The following is a 22,007-nucleotide window of genomic DNA, read 5'->3' as shown; positions in this document are numbered from 1 at the left end:
GAGTCTTGAAATGGTGATTCAAGGCAAGAGATGTAAAAGGGCAATAGTTATGTAAATATATATTCCAGTTTGGTAAGATTCTTTAATATGTCATTCAATTTGATATAAACTATCTGTTGCTTAAGTATTCATTTTGGGGGTATAGTTTTCCTTTAACACAGGAGTGCAAGTGGACATGCTGTTTGCATTCCAAGGTGCATTCTTTCTAGGCATCCACTCAGTGTCCAGATTTGTTTCTATATAGCCTGTGTAGCCATATTGCTTGCTTCAGCTGTGATATACCCCACAGAACTATGTAACTTGTGTTCTGGAGCAAGCAATGTGTGTATAAACACAAAAAAGGAATTATTTGTGCACATAATCAGCTAAGCCCATACTACTTGTTTAGTGGGTGGGAATTAGATTTAGTTCACAAAGAAGGATACATTTCTCTTTAAAATAAACTTCCTTACAATCATTAATATAGCAGTCAGTATTACCAGTGATAATGATTATACTGTATAATTGAAGCAAGTTCTCAACCGTGTGATGTCAACATAGAAAAATATATATCCAGAGAGGAGAGTAAATTCTGTTCCTATCCAGTAGTGTAATACGGATTTCACTGTGATCCCGCCCTAATTTAAAGTAACCGTAACATCAAAAAATGAAAGTGTTTTAAAGTAATAAAAATATAATAATGTTGCCCTGCAGTGGTAAAAATGTTGTGTTTGCTTCAGAAACACTACTATTGTATATGAAAATAAGCTGCTGTGTAACAACAAGGGCAGCCATTTAGGGTCAGGGCCAGGCTTGGACTGGCAATCTGTGGGTTCTGGCAAATGCCAGAGGGGCTGCTATAAGGTGCCATAGAAAGTCAGTATTTAGTGGGTTGGTGGGGGCTGATTGGGCCTCTGTGTACCAGAAATGCCAGGGCCTATTTTAATTCCCCAGTCCGGACCTGGTCAGGGCACACGCTCAGATTCGGGGAGATATTCCCCGAATTCATCCTAATCCTCTTCTTTGGGGCCACAAATCTCCCCGAACTGCCATCCCACCAGCGATTTACATTCTAGCCGGCGTGAGGCAGTTCAGGGAGTTTAGATGCCCCGAAGAAGAGGAGATATGTCGACAGCCAACTAATCTCCTTGAATCTGAGCGTGTGACCTGACCCTTGAGGGCAGGACTCGATGATGCGTTTTGACCCGACACGTCGCAATGCGACTAAACGCATGCGACGTGTCGGATGGTTTACTGAAAACGTCAGTGAAGGGGAAATCGCATGTTACAACTACATTGATCTGACTGTTGGATAAATCACTGAGACATCCGACAGGTCGCATGCGTTTAGTCGCATTGCGATGTGTCGGGTCAAAACTCATCATCAAGTCCTTCCCTAAAGGAGAAAGGGTTCAGGTTACACAGCAGATAAGCTCTGTAGTACATAATGGGGTTATTTGATATCCACTATTTAACCTGTGCCATATAGCCTCTTTTCAATTTCCGACATTGCTACACAGCAGCTTGTTTATATGAACTATAGTAGTGTTTCTGAAGCAAACAGATCCGTTTTACCAGTGCAGGGCATTATATTTTTACTGTAAAACACTTATTTTGGTGTTCGTGTTCCTTTAACAAAACCAATCTTTGTATTTAGCTGGGCAGGTATATGGAGTGATTACGACTGCAGCAAATGTAACATGGCAAAAAGCGGGAACTGGTAAATGATTTAGATTTTCAGTTTCAATCAAAAGTATATGTTATAGAGATAGTTTAGAGAAGGTGCTAGTGAAACATGTCTCTCATTTTTGATTCAGCACAATGGTTTGGGCGTGCTTTGAATATAGAAGCCTAAAGTTCCATACCTGTCCTGTAGCCTGTGTTATTGAGATATACAGCAAATGTGCGGGGTTCATGGATGGCTTGCCAGGACGGAGAAGAGCAGTTCTCATTGTTCGTAAATATATTGTGGTTGTGAACGTATTTCCCTGTTAGCATCGAAGAGCGAGAAGGACAGCACATGGGCGTGGTCACAAACGCATTGATGAATGAAGCTCCTCCTTCTTCCATGATCCGTCTTGTCTTGTTCATCACCTGCAACGAACCTGAAATAAATAATACCCTTTGCTAACATCCAAGTTCATTTTTATGCACAAACTCATATTCAAAACCACCATGGTTTAAATAGGTACTATTGCAATATTATTTACATGCACTGAAAGAGTAGTGTGTAGCCTTCTGTAATATAAAACATGCTTTGCTCATAAATTCAATTAAAGGGGGAGTTTCCATGTGCAGGAAATTTTACTATGGTTCTGAGACAATTTGCAATTGGTCTTCTTTATTTTGATTTTTACATTATTTGACTTTTCAGGAATGATGGACTTGAAGATAAGGAGAGGGCCTGAATGGAAACATGAGTAATAAAATGGAACAAATAAATGCAATAAAAATGAAGCTTCACAGAGAAATAGTTTATATGGCTGTCAGGGTCAGTGGCCCCTGTGAAAGCTGGAAAGGAGCAGATGAAAAAAATACATGGGAACCCCGAAAACTCGTGTTGACGAGTTTTCTAAAAAAAAAAAAACAAACCTCAAATTGCTCGAATGGATCGAGTTTTTGGGGCAAAACCCTCCGATAAAAACTGTAATGTCATAAGGGTTATTAACATCTTCAAATGATTCAAGGGACCTCTGCATTGACTCCTACATGGCCTTGACAGGTTTTAGATGCTGTATTTCCGGATTCAAGTTGAATCAACAGCAGTATAATCTTAATTAATATAATGGATTCTGCTATAGCAAAACTCTCACCTAACTCCACATCTTGATCATCAGTTAAAACGAGAATAATATTGGGCCTGATATTCCTCCTGTCGGGTTGTATTCGCCCTCTGACTCTGGAGCCTTTGAGTGAAGAACCATGGCCCACAGGCAGCTCCATCTGAAGCAGTATAAAGACAAGCGCAAAGCCCAAAAACTTCATTACTGCACAGACGGTGGCTTCTATATAACCAGATGATGTTGGATGATTTCTTGAAGTTCATAGAATGCTCTGAAAATACAAGAGAATGAGAATAAAAGTTAAACTACACACAATAATACAGCACAGTGCCATTTTGTATTGGCATACACCCTATACAGATATTACCAAACTACAATGTAAAAAAACAAAAATAGAAAAAATAGAGACCGTTCAAGCTCACCGCTTTTTCCTCCCCCTACCAGGTGCTCAGTCTTCAGTGTCCCCACTGTATCACACGACAAACTCAACATAGACGGCACTTCTGGACAGGACTTATTGTAGCAGGTTGCTGGACAAAAAGGCCTTTTTGTCCAGCAACCTGCTACAATAAATCCTGTCCAGAAGTCAGTTCTCGATCGTTTCGGTCCTCGTTAGGACCTTTTTTCCTTGAAAGTGAATTATTTTTACCAGGGTGTGCATATTTTAACCGAGCACCCCGTTTACACATTTTGGCCTTGGGAGTGCAGATACTCACTTGACTGAGACCAGTGAGCCTCTATTGGGTTATTATACCAAAGTCCCAGGACTCACCGAGTAAAGCCACTGAAAGCCACTAAATAAACTAATCTTTTAAGACCAGAAGAATAACGCATAGCTTGTTTCCTGCAGTCTTAATTTGAACTGACCGAGATTCATTAGTTGCACGGCAGTTTTTCACCTGAGACATTCCCCGCAGTAGTATTTAGACATGCATCATTACCCCGAATCAGACAAGTAAGGAAAGCTAATTGTGTGTGAAAAATCCATCATTAGGGAAGAGGAGATTTAGGAGACAGTATGGGTGAATTCTATCATTGACGGGGCACTTCTAGTGAACAGAATTAATGGGATATACGAGATAACCCACCAATTATCTTAGAATATCAGTTTTTTACTTTCCTATAGCAAAATACATTGATGCTGTAAAGGTTTGAAGATATCACACTAACGGACGCATGTAATATAATCCTCCACAATATGGTGTAAATACAAATGATAATAAAATAGAGTTCCCATTTGCTATTCTGAGTTTCCTCTGTTTAGTGAGGTCTTGTACATGGCTAAATTAAGGCGTGCGTGCGTGCACATGAACATTAAAATGGTTTTATTTTACTATTTTAGGGAAGTTTGCCAAATATCAATGGAGTTTATCATAAAAAGAAGCATATTAAAGGGGGGGGGGGTAAAAACCCATTGCAACAATAGCCGGCTCTGATAAGTCAGACTAAGGGAAGCAATTGGTTAATACTCCAGCTGTTAAGTTATTTTCAACCCCTATTGTAGCATAAATGGACAGTTTGTACTGTCGCCTGCAAACAGGGATATGGCCCACAAGTGGCTTGAATGGGATTAAAAATAGGTTTCATTCTTTTCAATTGGGCAAGCCATACAGACTCCTCTAAAGTCTGCCCTAGGCACAGGCCCTCGCGGTCAATACAGAAAATATGTCCCTGTTTTTTGTGTGCTACAAGAATCCCAGTACAATTTGCCAATACCGTGCCCATATACAGTATATCATACAACACAAACTCATATTTTGCCCAAAAATACTACTGTATGCTGGAGGCTGGCCAGTTAAAGACAAAGCAAGTGAGCAGGGGTGATAATGTTTGCACAGAGCTGATGTACATGGGAACTCTTACAGAAGCCCTATGCAGATTATTTTAACTGGAATTTTGTTTCCCTTTAAAAGGAGTTGTGTATGTGTATACACTATGAACATATACAGGATGTTTAATAGATCCGTTGTACTGTCGCTGCTTAGGGTTTTTGTAACCCTAAATAGTCTCCTTTCTATGCTTCCTCAACAAAACGTTATTTTCCCAGGTGAAATCAGATAACTGATGCTGAGTCAGTAAGTCAATGACTGGAAAGCAGCTGCGCTTCCCGGGCATTGACTCACGCTGCCTGTGAGCCATTCATTTGGTTGCAACTGTGGGAAAAAATGTCAGGACCAAAAAAATATAAGGAATAAAAAATAAATGCCCGTGTGTGCATATGTATTCTAAAGAGAGTCTCTCTCTCTCTCTCTCTCTCTCTCTCTCTCTCTCTCTCTCTCTCTCTCTCTCAATTGACTTGTTTCGCCACCAATATGGATTCATGCAGCTTAGCTTGGATTAAGTACAAGGCTCTGCTTTATTATTACACAGAAAAAGGAAATCGTTTTTAAAAATTATTTGTTATAATGGGCTCTATGGTTAGTTATAGTTATATCTGTATTGCTAGATGTAATAGATAATTCTAAGTAAGGGTCGGTTGCCTTTTTGGTGAGGTGGCTCAAGGTTAAAAATAATGATCTACGGAATAACCCTTTTGGGATAAACCCCCTATTATTTTTTTAAGCAAATTCGAGACAGCTTGGGGAAACAGATGTGGTATTCCACCTTCCCCTGGTATCAGCTAGAAGCAGTAATTATTTGAGAGAAGAGCAGAAATTTTGGCCGACTTTAATGTGCCCTCGGCTAAAATTAAAAGGATAACTTATAGAGTGCAGTTTGTTTTTAGTTCGGCAAACATTTTCCCAATTTCAGATGTTTAAAAGGAAATATAAAAAGAATGATAAATCACCCAAATGTGCTTCAGATCTGTGCTATAAACTGGTGTTCCTTTGCATGCTGTACCATACGCAAGATTTCTGATCTATTGCCAACTCCACCTGAAGACTACACATGGCTGTCATTAAGGAGCAGTTTAGGTCCGAGAATCAGACCCATTGTTAAAATGATACAAATTTGCAGCAGTCACGTACATCTACAGGAGCAAAGTTATTCCAGATCCCCATTACTTCAAAATATTAAAAAATACACAAACAAAGGTAACCAACGTGTTGCACAAGATATTCCTCTGGTGCTTTTCCACCAGTTTAGAAGAAATACAGTTTTTAATCTCACAGGGAACTCACCTCGGTGCATTTGTGTTATACACAAAACATTTCAGACAGTGTTGACCCAGAACGTGCAGTCATCCTGACAGCTCTATGCAAACACCGGCAGCTAAGTGTTTGACTATATCCGCGATATGGAATGAATGACAAGTACACCTCACTGCTAATAAAATTCACATCATCCCAATACACTAGAAATAGTCCCTTCCCCTTGTGGAACCATACATACTGTTAAAGGGCTGGTTCACCTTTAAGTTCACTTTTAGTATGTTATAGAATGGCTAACTCTAAGCAACTTCTCAATTGGACTTCCATTTTTTTTTCTCCCAACCTCCTATTTATGGCCTTGCAGCAACAAAAAATGTTCAATACACAAACATATCAATCCCCACAGACCCTCCCAACATCCAGGAAAAGCATATTTTGTGCAGGTAATTTAAATAAACTTTGTTTAGGTTATGTGGTGTTTATACAAATGGCCTGTAGATGTCACTGTGTTCAAGACTTATACTGTGCATACTTTCTATACAGCTTGTGGTGTTAGATTTGATGGCTGCATGAGCCTGCTAATAAAGCACTGTTATACGCTACTCATCCTCGGCTACCCAAACATAACCGGTTACTTCTCTAGCAACTGTAACATGCCAGCTAAGAATACAGCCCAAGTGGCCCATATTGTTTAGCAGATAACTATTTAAAATGCAATTCTCTTTGTACTTAAGTCATATAACTGGGGATCAAATGACATTTACAAAGTGTACGTTATAAAACAAATTTCTGCGAAAAAAAAATAGGCCAAAAGAATCGAATTGTATATAAAGCATGATCATTATTGAAAGTCGATGGACTTATTGGGTCTTTACTATTTAACATATTAATCAGGAACGGTTTCAAGATCAAAGGTTAAATCACTGCACAATGGAAAATTCTATGCTGGGTGGCAAACAATTCTCAGGACTCAAATTTTGGTACATGGAGATTAAATTAGATTATATTTAAGGAAACATTTGGAACTTTGAAGACTCTGTGAATGCCTAATGGAGAGTATTAATGACTTCCAGAGGCTGCGAGCAGGACAGCCTTTTAGGAGGAGGTTACACCATGGGGATCGCTAGGGGTTACACAGCCCCACATTAAGAAATGAGGTCTAATACTGTACACAAGTTCAACTTATTAGTTCTGTGCTTTCCTACACATCTGCCTACAATATGGCTGCTCTGTATATTTACCTTGTATTTAAAGAGAACTGGATAATAGATTTAGAAGGAAATATTTACTAAGGTCGCCCTCTGCAATTCAGAAAACAGCTTCTATTTTCATACAGACAGTTCTTTATTCCACAGTGACCTTTACAAACGTATCATTTATTCTCAGCTCTGCTTCCGGCTGCGTTTGCAGAGAATAAAACAGAAGGCAAAATACGGTACTAGATGGAACAAACAAGAAAGTCGTATTTTCTTTGTATTATTTTCATGGTCCGGCAACGACCTCCGATGCATAATTTACTAAATGGCACTTTATAATATTTAAGGGTCATTGTTATGGTTTTGAAGGGGGTGGCCGCACATTACTTACAATAAACGATGAAAAACAATGTACCTCCCTGGCTCAGGGCTTCAGCTGAAGTAATGATTGATGGATAATAGAGAACATCTGTGTTGTTTCATATAAATATTATATGTAAGGGTTTCACTGAAATAAACATACTGTGCTGAACTTCTGTAGAGACCTTGCCTTTATCTCTTATTCTTTCATAGCTGTTTACATTCAATAGGAATATTTTCAATAATAAATAATCACTTTTTTAATTTTTTTGAAGGAACCAAATGGTTTAGGCCTGGTCCTTAAAGAAATCAAGAAGCAAGATTTGAGCACTTTGAAACATGCAAAAAAAAAAAAAAAGGAAATGATATGAATTGTATGTTTGACAGCAAGTACTGTAGCACAGCAAGTAATCTAGGAGAAGCACCGATGAACTTTGTAATTCAATTCATAAACAATTTTATATTAAATAAATGTACTTTTCTTGCAACGCTTACCCAGTGTGACCGCTGGGAGTCCAAAGCCAGCTCTGCAGTCTCTTAGCTAGCAGACAAATGAGTGACCCATCAGACTGACCCATCACCCACTTACATTCCAGCTTTGTTATTACAGACTATAACCCAACAGTGTTTTGTAGTACAGGTATGGGACCTGTTATCCAGAATGCTCGTGACCTGGGGATTTCTGGATAACTGATATTTCTGTAATTTGGATCTTCATACTTTAAGGGTAGGACAAGCGATTCTGGCGCGATCGGACGCGCTGCGACAAAACGCTTGCGACAAGTCGCATTCGTCAAAAATAAGGAAAGAGGTAAAATTGTGGCATGGCGTCGCAGCATTGATCCGACGCAACACGACTGTCTTATGCAGATACTGCACCCACTGACCCACTGTCTTTTTTACAGGGATGCACTGAATCCAGAAATCCTGGCTGAACCGAATCAGAATTAAAAAAAAAATATCACACAACTTTTCGTCATACAAACAATTTACTCGTTTTTAATCTCTTTCAGCTTCAATACCCAAAAAAAGCCCCCCCACCACCTCCCATTATGGTTAAAAGGGAATGGAATAGAAGCATTGAAAAAAGCGTTCTAGAATCGTCTTGTATGCTATAATGGAACATTTCATATATCAGATAATTTTACATGGAAAAAGTCGGGTAGCATGGCCCCAGTCAAATTAAATATTAGGGGCCCATTCACTAAGTTCGAGTGAAGGAATAGAGGAAAAATAGTTCGAATTTCGAATGTTTTTTTTGGCTACTTCAACCATCGAATTGGCTACTTCGACTACGACCTTCAAATCGAACCATTCGAACTAAAGATAGTTCGAATATCCGACCATTCGATAATTGACCCCCTAGTTCGCCACCTAAAACCTACCGAGGCCAATGTTAGCCTATGGTGAAAGTCCCCACAGGCTTGCTAACAATTTTCTGATGGAACGATTATTCCTTCGAACGAATTGTGCAAAATCCTTCGACTTCGATATTCGAAGGATTTTAATTGGGCAGCCGAATATCGAGGGTTAATTAACCCTCGATATTCGACCCTTGATAAATCTGCCCCTTAATGTTATATATTCATATTCATTATAGCTCAGTCTGTATTCAGCAAAATGTACTGTTTTATTATTACAGAGAAAAGGGAAATCATTTCAAAAATTAGAATTATTTGTTTATATTAGTCTATGGGAGACAGCCTTCCATTAATTTGAATATATCTGGATAACTAGTTTCCTGATAACGGATCCCATACCTGAATTTAAAGGCAAGACTTTATTTAATAATTGGCATGGTGGGGGCTTACCAACAACTTTAGGTATATAAATATGTATCATTTAAACATATTGATGAGAATGAATTCAGTAAAGTGAATTGTGTCCTATGCTCCAGAGAGCATTTATGAATACAAAAGGACAGAATCAAGCAAGTCATTTCTTAAAGAATAAATATATATATATATATATATATATATATATATATATATATATATATATAATTATGGGTTTAGCTTCAAAAGTAACAGAGCTTATATCCTATCTATATGCCCCCCCCCATGGTAATTATTTTATTTTAAGGCAAAGGCTAGAGCTATGCCAAAATATGCCCTGATATTTGACTTGGGAATGGAAATGTTGGCAGGTATATGAAACTGCACGCATTCAGTTGTGATCTTGTGATATTTTACCACCCTTCTAATCCTGAATTATGTAGAGTTATATTGGACTTTGGCCCCTCATCTACAATTCACTCCTGCTGCTGACATTCTCCCACAGAATAAAATTCATATGAATGGAAAGGAAACCTACATCAGTTCTACCAATATGAACCTGCTAGGGACAATTTATTAGAAGCTGAAAGATAACTTCCATTAGAAAAATAAATTCAGAGATACCTCGTCTCCCTTGACCAGCAAGGTTATTATGTGCCCTGTGACCCATTACCACCTTCCATTATTTATTGTTGAAATACATACCACATTCCTTTCCCAGTGTTTTTGCATAAACTCCCAACATTTTTAACTTAGTACAGAGACTCCTCCGAATCCTTGGAGTCTCTCGTCCTTTCTGTGTTTATTTAACAAGTGGAATCTATTTCTATGGAAAGTAGCAAAATAAAGAAAAAACTAGAAGCTGCTGCGTTCCTGAAGTTGAAAGGCAGACAAATTTAAAGGAAAGAAATAACACTTTCGCTCTGTACGAGTTTTACTATCATTACTATTACTTAAATATTTAGCAGAACAATCAGATATAGTTGGTATATTGTTTGCATTTGCTAAGGTGTCCTTATTCGCAACACAAAGACTAATGTTATAGGACTGTGTTGCCACTAGGGTTGCCACCTTTTTAAAAATCTTTTACCGGCTGCTGGGGGGCGGGGACAAAAGGGATGGGCTGTGACGTCAAAAGGGGTGGGCCGTGACATCAGAAGGGGCGGGGCCACGACACAGACACAACGGGCGCTAGAAGAAGTAAGAGAAAAGGTAAGTTCCAGGGGATGTTCCAGGGGATTGGGGGCAGGCCAAGGGCTCCTTTTAATAGTATTACAAATTTACCGGCAGCTACATTGTCGGTAAATTTGTAATGCCAGCCCCGGCAGGTATTTTACCGGCTAGGCCGGTAAAATACCGGCCGGGTGGCAACCCTACTTGCCACCCATGTGCATATGAATTCTTCTCCCAGGGCAATCATTATATGAGCTTCCACTTTAATAAATACATGTATACAAAGACATCTGGACAATCTAGGGGGTACAACATCAAGGATTCAGTTTAAGATTGGTCAAAGATTTGGATACAAGATTTGGATGATTTGTGAATCTCAGATGTTCCAAATCTGAACCTTGAATTAATCGAATTTAGTTACTTTATTTGATTGATGGCACAAAGCATTCTGAAATTTTGATCAGGACTGGTACTATTATATTATTTGTCAAACCTGCTATTCAAAGTAATATTAGGATTTCAGTACTGTATTTGGAAAAAGCTTATGTAAAGGATTCTGTATTTGATCAAGAAATGAGATGGATTTTGCACATCCCTATTGCACACAGCAAGCTATGTCCTACACGGACATCCCCATCTTTTATTGTACAGGTATGGGTTTCTGGTTATCCCGAAACCCATTATGCAGAAAGCTCCGGAATATGGAAAGGCTGTCTCCCATAGACCCCATTCTATTTAAACAATCCAAATTTTTCAGAATGATTTCCTTTTTCTCTGTAATAATAAAACAGTACCTTATACTTGTTCCCAAATTAAGATATAATCAACCCTTATCGAAAGCAAAAAAAAAAAACAGCCTATTGGGTTTACTTAATATTTACATGATTTTCTGGTAGACTTTATATAAGATCTAAATTTCAGAAAGATCCATTATCCGGAAAACCCCAAATCCCAAGCATTCTGGATACGAGATCTCATACCTGTATTAGCTGTTAGTGAACTACTAACAGCTGATGTTAAATGGATACTGTCACGGGAAAACATGTTTTTCCCAAAACACATCAGTTAATAGTGCCGCTCCAGCAGAATTCTGCACTGAAATCTATTTTTCAAAAGAGCAAACAGGTTTTGTTATATTTAATTTTGAAATCTGACATAGGGCTAGACATATTGTCAGTTTCCCAGCTGCCCCAGTCATGTGACTTGTGCTCTGATAAACCTCAGTCACTCTTTACTGCAAGTTGGAGTGATATCACCCCCCCAGCAGCCTAACAACAGGACAATAGGAAGGTAACCAGATAACAGCTCCATGGAAGATCTAAGAACATCACTCAATAGTAAAAGCCAAGTCCCACTGAGACTGATTCAGTTACATTAAGTAGTAGAAATAACAGCCTGCCAAAAAGTAGTTCTATCCTAAAGTGCAGGCACAAGTCACATGACTGGGGCAGCTGGGAAACTGACAATATATCTAGCCCCATGTCAGATTTCAAAATTAAGTATAAAAAAATCTGTTTGCTCTTTTGAGAAATGGATTTCAGTGCAGAATTCTGCTGGAGCAGCACTATTAACTTATGCGTTTTGGAAAAAACATGTTTTCCCATGACAGTATTCCTTTAAGAATTGTGTAGCTTATCCCTTATGTTAAGTATTTTTCATCTTCATTATTTCGATGTAACTGACGTATAGAACTATTGTTTTAAATTGTGAGAGTATACTTTTTCTATACTGTACCGTCTCAAAAACTTCAATAAATATTATAATACAAATAAAAAAAAAATTGTGTAGCTTCCAACTACCCTTAGGGCTCTTACGGACGAGCGGTTGAAGCTGCGCTCTCCCGCAGGGCTGTACTCACACAGGCGCGTGTAGGTGCCGAACGCAGGTTGAGACGCAACATGCTGCATTTTTCCTGCGTTCGGTGCCTACACGCGCCTGTGTGAGTACAGCCCCATTGAAAAAAGCTAAATGCGTCTATTCCTGCGCTCCCCTGCGGCTGAACGCAGAAAAACAGAACGCAGAGGAGCGCAGCTTCAACCGCTCGTCAGTAAGAGCCCTAAAACTCATACAAAGTAGCTGTGAAAAGTGTGTGTAAATGTCTGTAGTCCAACACCTGATGTATCCCTGGTAACATCTCTAGGAGACTCATACTAGGCATACGTGTACTAAGATTTTCAGTGCATGTATGGACTGTCAACTAGACAAAAACGTTACAATAGTGTATCTGTCCATTAGACCCAAAGTACGGTCAATCATATTGATACCAACATATACTGGCCACTGTATTAACATACAGTAAGTATAAAGACTACAAAGAAAATATTCTGCCAAACAACCAATTACTGAGGCCTTGCAGCTTCAAATGTACATATTTTGTTTAGAAAGATACACACATAAAACTTGTATGCACATTATATATATGTGTTATTTTATCTATGTATACATACATTTTCTTTACTAGGGATTAGTAGTACTCACTAGGATTAACTTCCCAGATTCCATTGGTAAGTTGCTGCTGTATACCAAAGTAAAGGCACAAAAATACACTATTCTTAATTAACCTTGAGGAATGTCAAGAATTTCCTGCAGTCATTGGCTCTTAGCTCTGCCCCTACCCGGACCCAGAACTGTGGCTGGGGGGCCCAATTTGAACACCTGTTAGGATGCCATTTAGGTAAACCCCTTTTTTACTCCCACCACAACCATCTATTCTATTGTTTTTTTGCATCCATTTTTTGCTGTGTAATGAACTGCTAATGGAGTACCACGCAAATCATGAGTACAACAAGGCACAATATAATGGAATCAATTAGGTAATGTGTTTAAATGATCATCAAACACACAAGAAACACTCGTGTGTAAGAGCCCTAAAGCCTCTAATTTAAAGAGGCACTATACCAACGCAAATAGACGTTTCTTTTAGATTTTAATTAAGTATCAGTTTTACATTGCTAATATCATGAATGAGAAGCCAACTGCTCCTAATCACCAGTTAATTCTCATGATCTTTCTTTGCTCAATTTCTCCTTTCGAAATGAGCGATAGACCGGAGCAGAGATGCATCAGAAGACACTCACTGCATCAGTAGCTCGAGTTTATAGCATAACAGCAGGGGGAAGCGGCACTCTTATTCTTCTATAAACTCCAACATTAATAATGCACAGAATCAGAAAGTATACAGAACGGTGTTGGAAGGATTCAAGGTCGGTCCATGAGTGGGACGGTCCTACTCAGAAAATAGATCCACATATATAAATATATATACTGCATACATATTCTTAGAGCTGCTATTTGTTTAGCATGCATGGAATCTCTGGGACCAAGTATCTATATAACCCCCATGAATCCCCAGCAGCCAAAATTTGTAATGAGTGAGTTTGGACTTGTGTTGCCATTAATGACTGATTTACAGACAAATGTGTCTGGACAGATTCTTTCCCGATTGGCACCTCTGATAATTTGAACACGCAAAGAAACTTCAGAACATTATGAACCTCAGAGTCAAATAAATATGTCAAAGGCTGGCACTTACTTCAAACAAAATTAGGGCTAATTGCTATATCTTTTGTTTTATTTTGTTATCTGTAATTACTCCCATTTTCTTATTGCTTCTCATTACTCCAGCCCCTCCTCCATAGAACCAATCTCCCACTCAGTGCAAGGTAAAAGGTGGATCTTGGTCACCGAGTTTCTCTTTCTCTCTGTTGCCTTTGCTCTATTGGAGGGCTAACAAGGTAAAATTCAATAAACTGGGATAAATACATTGATATGAGGTACATTTATGAGGCAGAATTATTAAGGGTCGAATTGCAAATTCAAATTTTTCAAATTGTTTTATGGTCAAAACTGTCAAATCCAGTTTGCATAAATCCCTAGATTTTTTTTTTTTTTTAAATGTGAATTCGATTTTTGAGATTTACCATACGCTGGCCCTTTAAGAATTTAAATTCGATTATTTGCCACCAAAAACCTGCTAAATTGCCAATAGAAGAGGTACAGGGATCAATTTGGAGAAGTTTGCAGCCTTCCCCCCTTCCGGAGAAAAAAACTCAAATCAAGTTTGATTGAATTCATTTTGACTTTTGGGGTTGTTTTGATTAGTCCGAGTTGGAAAAATTTGATTTTATTAATAAATTTCGAATGGTCGAATTTCAAATTTATGGGAGTTTTAAAAAACTAATAGAAAAACCCAAAGGTCTGTAGAAACACTTCAAGTGGTTATTGCGGAGTGCGGGGCAACGTGACCATTCCCTAAATCTGAACTTCCTGGATATTTTACTAACATGATCTCTCATGTGTCCAAGAAAAGCCAAGTCAGCATTCCATGATTTTACAGAAGCATTTGACCAACAGAGAACATGTGGCATTTAAGTCTTTGGGTGAGTATATAAACACAAATATGCAAATAATTAAGTCTTGCTTTAGCAATGTTCCTTTAAGTACCAATGGCTTTGTTGTTTGCAGACATCAAAACAAAGTTGGTTTTGTATAGAAGAACATATTGTTACAGTCAGCATGCTCCTTCCACTGTTTATAATGGAGAAGTAACTTATAAAGTGCAGCTGTGTCTTTTAAAAAAGGAAATCGATCCAAAAATTTAAAAAATAAAAGTTTTACAGACAGAACTGCATTTGTCTAAAAGGAAAAACATACTGGCATAACCTTTGAATACAATACAGAGATGATGCTGGGAGTTGTAGTGCTTGAAATCCTTCAGCTTACATGGAGAATGATTAGTTCACTGGCCTTGGAAACAAATGAAGGGCAAAAAGACATGTTTTTGTGGGTCATTAAACAGCCAGCTGGTTGTTAGAACATATGGCTTCAGCAGCAAAACAGTCTGTATGCCACAGTAGCAAGCGGAATATAAAATCAAATAAAACACATTAAATCAGGCAGACAGATTTCATCTAATTAAGAGTGAATTAAAAGTTAATTTTAGGCAAATTTCACCTTTAAACATCAGTTCTTGTCTGTTTGGGTGCCCATGAAGAATCGCTTTCAATGAAATTCTATTTACATACAAATAGGCATTTTCACACAAATTAACACGGCTATGCGCCTTGTTTTAAACTCCAGATCTCCTTTCTGGCTAATAATGTCGTTGCCATACAAAGCAGGCTAATATAATTAAACCAAACGACTTGCCCCTGAAGTAAAACCAGCCATTCATGAAAGCTGGTGACCGGAGGCCACTGCAAACAATGCATATTTCAGTGCAATCTCAATTAATCCCTTCTCTGCTGCGATTTAGTTTCCACACATGTGGCCAGTACACAGGAGGCTTATTAAAACCCTGTTGTTTTATAGAGATTATAATAATCCATTTTCTCATGTAAATTCATATTTAGCTAGGTTACCTAAACAAAATAGCAGGACTTTTTTATACTCGTAAATAAAAAAAAACCCATGAGGGGTTGTTCACCTTCCAGCACTTTTTTCAGTTCAGTTGGTTTCAGATTGTTCATCAGAAATAAAGACTTTTTCCAATTACTTTCTATTTTCTATTTGTGACTGTTTTTCTAATATTGACGTGTAAAGTGTAATTTTTCACCTTCAAAAGCAGCTTTAAAGGGGGGGTTCGCCGACCTTGTAAACTGTTCTAAATTGATACATTTAGTTGATCCATGAGTTCGGCGCGGGTTCATTTTTTGGAACCCGTAACCAACCCGTATCCGCAACCTGCAACCCGTACCCACATTCTTACTCGCTTGGAACCGATACCCAAACCGACCCGCAAGTACCTTATCCGCAACCCGGACCCGCAACCCACTGACCATCAAGAATCAGGAAGTGCCATCATTGTAAACCGGAAGCAACATCGTAGGAAGTAGATGTGATGAGAAAAAAAAGAGTAAAAATCGCTATTGAGAAGACTGGCGGCCCGCAAACCAGCAGAACCGCCTCTGTACCCGCACCCGGAACTTCTACCAGCAGGGTACCGCAGGTTTTTGCACGTAACCCGCGGGTACCTGACCCGCTGCAGGACTCGACCATGTGTTTGTCCCTGCTGAGCAGAATCTCTGGGTTTCATTACAGGCAGCTGTTAGAATTGATACAATAGTTGTGAATACTCCAGAGATGCTGCTGAGAAATGTATCAACTAAATGTTGCAAAATTGTAACAGTTTAGAGTCTGTACCTTTAAACTTAGATTTTGAAAAAACAGTACAAAATACTTTGTTGTAACAACCATGAAAAATAGATTTGGGCCAGAGGTTTCTTTCCTTCTCATTTATTAAAATAACATTTAAAAAAAATTAGATTCAACTTGGAACTCCCATAACACTAACACAGAATTCAATAAGAAGCGGACAGTGATTATGACTAAGAAGAGAGTAATGAGTCTATGGTACCTGCCTCCTGCTAACTGAATGCCTAGATGGCTTAATGGGATGACAAAAGGAATAATATTAATGGTAAAAATATCAAGGATGCTCGATATGACACAATATTTAAACTTATGTGATCATCTCAGTTTGTCCAAAAAATTTACTAATTGGTATTTGGCTCAATCAGTGGTCCTTTACTACTAAAATTTAGGGTCAGGGCACACGCTCAGATGCGGGGATATTAGTCGTCCGGCAACAAATCTCCTCTTCTTCGGACGACTAATCTCCACGAGCGGCCTACAGCCGGCTAGCATGTAAATCACCGGCGGGATGCCACTCTGAGCAATTCGTTTTCCGAAGTCGCCCGAAGTTTCCTCGTGACGAGGTAGGCAGTTCGGGAGATAAGTCGCCCAAAGAGGAGGAGATTGGTCACCAGGCGACCAATCTCCCCAAATCGGAGCGTGTGCTCTGACCCTTAGTGTGAAACATCAAGAAATACATATAGGAGACAATAGCTGAAAATAGCCTTTGATCAGTCATCCTATATATTGACCTGTTGAAAGAACTGACTGATAAGAGCACGGACTCCAGTTGGGGGTAACAGTAGTTTTTTTTTAAATTACCTGTTGGGGCAAAATATTTTCGCCCAACAGGTGCCCTTTAAACCAATAAGGAACCATTTAATGTGCCATTTTCCCAAACCCTTGTTTTCATAATAATAATTATCTTAATGAGGTTTTAGCTCCTTAAATTCATCAAACACAAGATGGCAGAGAGGGCAATGACCTTATGAAAAGGCTTAAATTAGAATAAGAACAGGTGCAAAACAAAAGTTATTGGAGTCATGAACATAGATATGTTAGGAAACCTTTTTGAACCCATACAGTTTGGCTCTAAAGAGCCAGATATTCAAAGAGTCAGGAGAACTGAGCTTAGAGTGGACTGGTATCCCTATAGTGGTCCAAAGCAGAGAATGGAGGGTAGAGCTTGGTCGGAAATCAAGATCAGATTTGGAATAAATGCCAATATGCTGTCCTCAAATATTATTGCAGGGTTTGTGCTATGAAAGTATCTTGCGTATAGCCAATTTTGTTAGCGGGTTTAAATATTGTTTTCAAATGTAGAAGTAAATAACTTGTTTTGCTCTCTGTCCCTAGCTCGTGATCTCCCTTTCAAGTTCTGCAGCCACTGGTGTTTGCAGAGACAGCCAATGCTGGGTCTGTCCAGTAGGAACACAATCACAACTACTGCTTTAGCACGGACTCCCTGAGCATTTGTCAGACCACTTTCAAAAATCTGACCCTGGGAACCTAAACATGTAATTGCAAAGTTGAACATGAGCCCCAAAAACATCTCAGACATCCAAAATGGGAGAATAGAGGCCTCTGGCTACTTGCACAATGGCCAACGGAGTTTGAATATTGTGAACCACAATTGTATAAATGCACATAGCAGTCTGGGTCAGCTTCATAGCCAAAATATGTGCAAAATATTGCGATTGTACATCTTAGCAAATATTCAAATGATGATTTTTCCAAATACGGTTTGTAATGATGTACATGTAAAGGAGTTTGCACCTCTTTCCATGTGACACCATGTGTAGGTACACTCAGTGAATAAAGAAACAGAATAGCTTACCAGTAATTAACCCCCCCCCCCCAACAAGAGTTAAACCCCATACAATGTTTTGCTTGTGCAAGAAACTTTCCTTAAGGGCAACTTTCTTATGAATAGCTCCTGCCAACACAAAGCCCTTGCAGCACTCATGCATGCACGCAAGACAATAGCCAGGCTATACCCGACGCTGTTTTAACAAACAAGCCTCCACTGTAATCAAATGTGCCCACATTTGTTTTCTCTTATTCCATGAGCCCTGAAATGATCAAAGAGAGGAATTCAGTAGGCAAGAGGAATTTATCCAGCAAAAAAAGATTATGTAGAGTGGAGAGCTCGTCACTAACTGAGCGTGTCACCTGCCCATTATTTCCTCCTCGCTCCACCGTGGAGGTCTGTAAAGAAACTTTATCAATCAGAACATGTTTACAGTGCAGCCTATAGAAAATCAGCCATCAGAAACTAAACATAAATCGCTGCCCCCATCTTATGGCATTTCATTTAACAAATAAAGTACAAGGAACTTGAAATTTCAGAATTCTTCATGTTCCATGTTATAGTTGTAGCATTCCATCTAAAATTCCTTTTCCTAAATATGAACTATGTTATAGATATGTACTGACTCCATGGCAGTTACGAAGGGCTTTACTAGAGAATTTTCAGCACATCTGAATACTCTTGGCTTTGATAGATAACCATATACCCTTACCCTAGTATACCAAACTTTATACATGCCTAAATTTACCAAAATGTTTCTTAATGGCATCTCATTCTATTTATTAGCATTCCTGATGAGAATTAGGGGGGTTACTTATTAGGGATGCACCGAATCCACTATCTTGGATTCGGCCGAACCCGCAAATCCTTTGCGAAAGATTTGGCCGAATACCGAACTGAATCCGAACCCTAATTTGCATATGCAAATTTGGGATGGGAAGGGGAAAATAACAAATAACAACAAAAAGTCACGCAATTTCCCTCCCGCCCCTAATTTGCATATGTAAATTAGTATTCGAATTTGATTCGGCTGGGCAGAAGGATTCGGCCGACTCCGACTCCTGCTGAAAAAGGCCGAATCCCGAACCGAATCCTGGATTCGGTGCATTCCGTTTATTTATTAAAGTCAAATGCCAAAAACCTGAAAAATTCAAGTTTTTTTCTTTTAATTTTTAGTGGAAAAAAAAAAACTAGAATTTTTCGGAATTTATAAAACCCTGAGGGTGTTAAAAGTCCGAATAAAAAAGTTCTCCAACTGCCAAATTCATGTGGAAGTCAATGGGAGAAGTGGATTTGTTTTAGCTTTCAGAAAATAATGAGATATTTTCAGATTTTGATAATTAACCCGCTTAGTGTCATCCCTTTAAAAACAGTATCACTTTAATCTTTACAATAGAGCTTATTATTTGTGATCATCAAATCATCGGTCGTTCAGTCAAAAAGATTTATATCAGCTACCAATAAGATCTCTGCATGACGATATCATTGGGAGATTGTCACTGCTATTTGTCGGACATAACTTTCGTGTGATTGCTGTCAATAATTGACCAGAAAATCATGTGATTTCTTTGCTTTACTACTTTATATTAGCTGGTTAGCTGCAGGTAGGAAGATTGACATGGACGATCGTTCCTCCAACACTAGGTTATAATCTGCACGTCTACGGCATCTTGAGAATGATGTGCCAATTGGCTCATAAGGGTAGCAAAGAGTAGCAAAAGATCATTCTGTGTATGCATAGAAGGACACACAGTAGGAATTTACACTAGAGCCAAGTCGAAAGCAATACAGTTTAATGGGAGCTTCAGTGTTCCATATATTAGCATTACTTATCCATCTGTTGCTGAAGTTTCGAGACTGGACAAACAACTGAAACATGACATTACAACATATAATAATAAGCGAAAACATTTTTATCGGGTTCTAGTGAATACAGCTTTAATGTACCATAGAACAGTTCCTATTCTGCCAATATGAAGATGTATGAGGCAGCTAAGGATTTTGTAACTAGTCAGCCAACTGCATGTAAAGTTCCACAGGGGTCCAGACAAAAGCTATAAAAGGTCAGTCCTGTGGTTTCCTAAATCCCTATGCAGCATATTCCAAGGCAGAAAGCCTCTGAGGGCAGACACTTGCCAACAATTTTAAATAAAGGCTGGACATGACCCAACAGAGAAGCAACTTGTCATTACATGTGCGGTCAGGCCTTGAAGAGCCTTTGCTTCTGGTGAAGAACACCTTGTAGCCCCCACGGTGCTTTAAATGAGAAATGCCGAGCACAGAACTGAAAGTGACATTAATGTTGAAGTTATGGGATTTGTACAATCGCAAATCCCTTTGTAGTCCTAGGCAGGCTAAGCTTTCATTTACATTTTTTTTTAAATTAATGTTTACAGGATTTTATTATTGAAGATAAATTATGGCAAGATAGATAGTTATTCAAAACATCCCTGGTCCTGAAAATTCTGGATAACAAGTCCTATACCTGCTGTACTTTATTACTCTGTATACAGAATGATAAGAGGAAAAAAAAATCTTCTACTAGTTACCATTTCAAAATTCTAAGGGGCCGATTCACTAATTTCGAGTGAAGGATTCAAAGTAAAAAAACTTCGAATTTCGAAGTTTTTTTTGGGCTACTTCGACCATCGAATGGGCTACTTCAACCTACGACTACGACTTCGAATTGAAGGATTCGTAGTAAAAATCGTTCGACTATTCGACCATTCGATAGTCAAAGTACTGTCTCTTTAAAAAAAACTTCGACCCCCTAGTTCGCCATCTAAAAGCTACCGAAGTCAATGTTAGCCTATGGGGAAGGTCCCCATAGGCTTGCCTAAGTTTTTTTGATCAAAGGATATTCCTTCGATCGTTGGATTCAAATCCGTTAAAATCGTTCGATCGAAGGAATTATCCTTCGATCGAACTATCTGCGCTAAATCCTTCGACTTCGATATTCGAAGTCAAAGGATTTTAATTCCTAGTCGAATATCGAGGGTTAATTAACCCTCGATATTCGACCATTAGTGAATCGGCCCCTATGTCTTCTTATTAGCTGGCGATCATCAGCCCTTTTGTCCTTCTGGAAGAAAATAAAAAAAGAAGAAGACCTTGACTGGGGCAAAAATTAAAATAAAAACATAAACAGCCCCTAAAAATTTGGGGAGACACTTAAATCCACTTGATTCCTTCCATTAATCTCCAAAAAAAATGAAAAACATATTAGAACAGAGAGGGCACATATAATGAAGGTATGCATAAGCTGATTTCCATCCATTTCCTCATCTTGGCAGAACCAGCTATACTGGGAATATTTTGGGATATAGCCAAGGAGTAGAATTTTTCTCATGACTCATGTTAATGCAACAGGACATTTGTTGTATGCTTGGCTATATACAAAAGCATAGCTGTAATTTATCCTCATTTAACAGTAGTATTTCAGCTTCAATCAACACAAAAAACAAAAAAGTAATGTGACTACAGCAACATATTTGGAATGGCCAAACAAGAGCAAGTATTCATAGAACCACAGGCAGTCATACCACTTTCCCTGAATGCAATGTTGTCCGCTAAAAGCATATTTTTAATATACATTCTGTACATTTGCTCCCAACACTAATGTATGTGTCAGAACCAACAATCCTGGTGCTAGAAAGGAACGAATTAATACACATCTTATAAAGCTCATCATAACTTAAAGAGATATG

At 38.6% G+C, this 22,007-nt stretch overlaps 1 protein-coding gene across 3 annotated transcripts in view; it reads right to left on the bottom strand.

The window, feature by feature from the left end:
* The window catches only part of sulf1.L (sulfatase 1 L homeolog), a 91,884-nt gene that overhangs the window by 49,705 nt on the left and 20,172 nt on the right, over positions 1-22,007 (bottom strand). For all 3 annotated transcript variants that reach the window (XM_041566489.1, XM_018268075.2, XM_018268077.2), the window contains exons 3-4: positions 2,793-3,033; positions 1,845-2,084 (exon numbers count right to left, since the gene is read on the bottom strand). In XM_041566489.1, coding sequence (XP_041422423.1) covers positions 1,845-2,084; positions 2,793-2,964 — 412 coding nt within the window. In that variant the 5' untranslated portion in view covers positions 2,965-3,033. The remainder of the gene's footprint in view (positions 1-1,844; positions 2,085-2,792; positions 3,034-22,007) is intronic.

This window comes from Xenopus laevis, chromosome 6L (assembly GCF_017654675.1).
Source record: "Xenopus laevis strain J_2021 chromosome 6L, Xenopus_laevis_v10.1, whole genome shotgun sequence".
Taxonomy (NCBI): domain Eukaryota; kingdom Metazoa; phylum Chordata; class Amphibia; order Anura; family Pipidae; genus Xenopus; species Xenopus laevis.
Note: the sequence above shows the minus strand (reverse complement) of the source record. Positions and strands in the feature narration are given on the sequence as shown.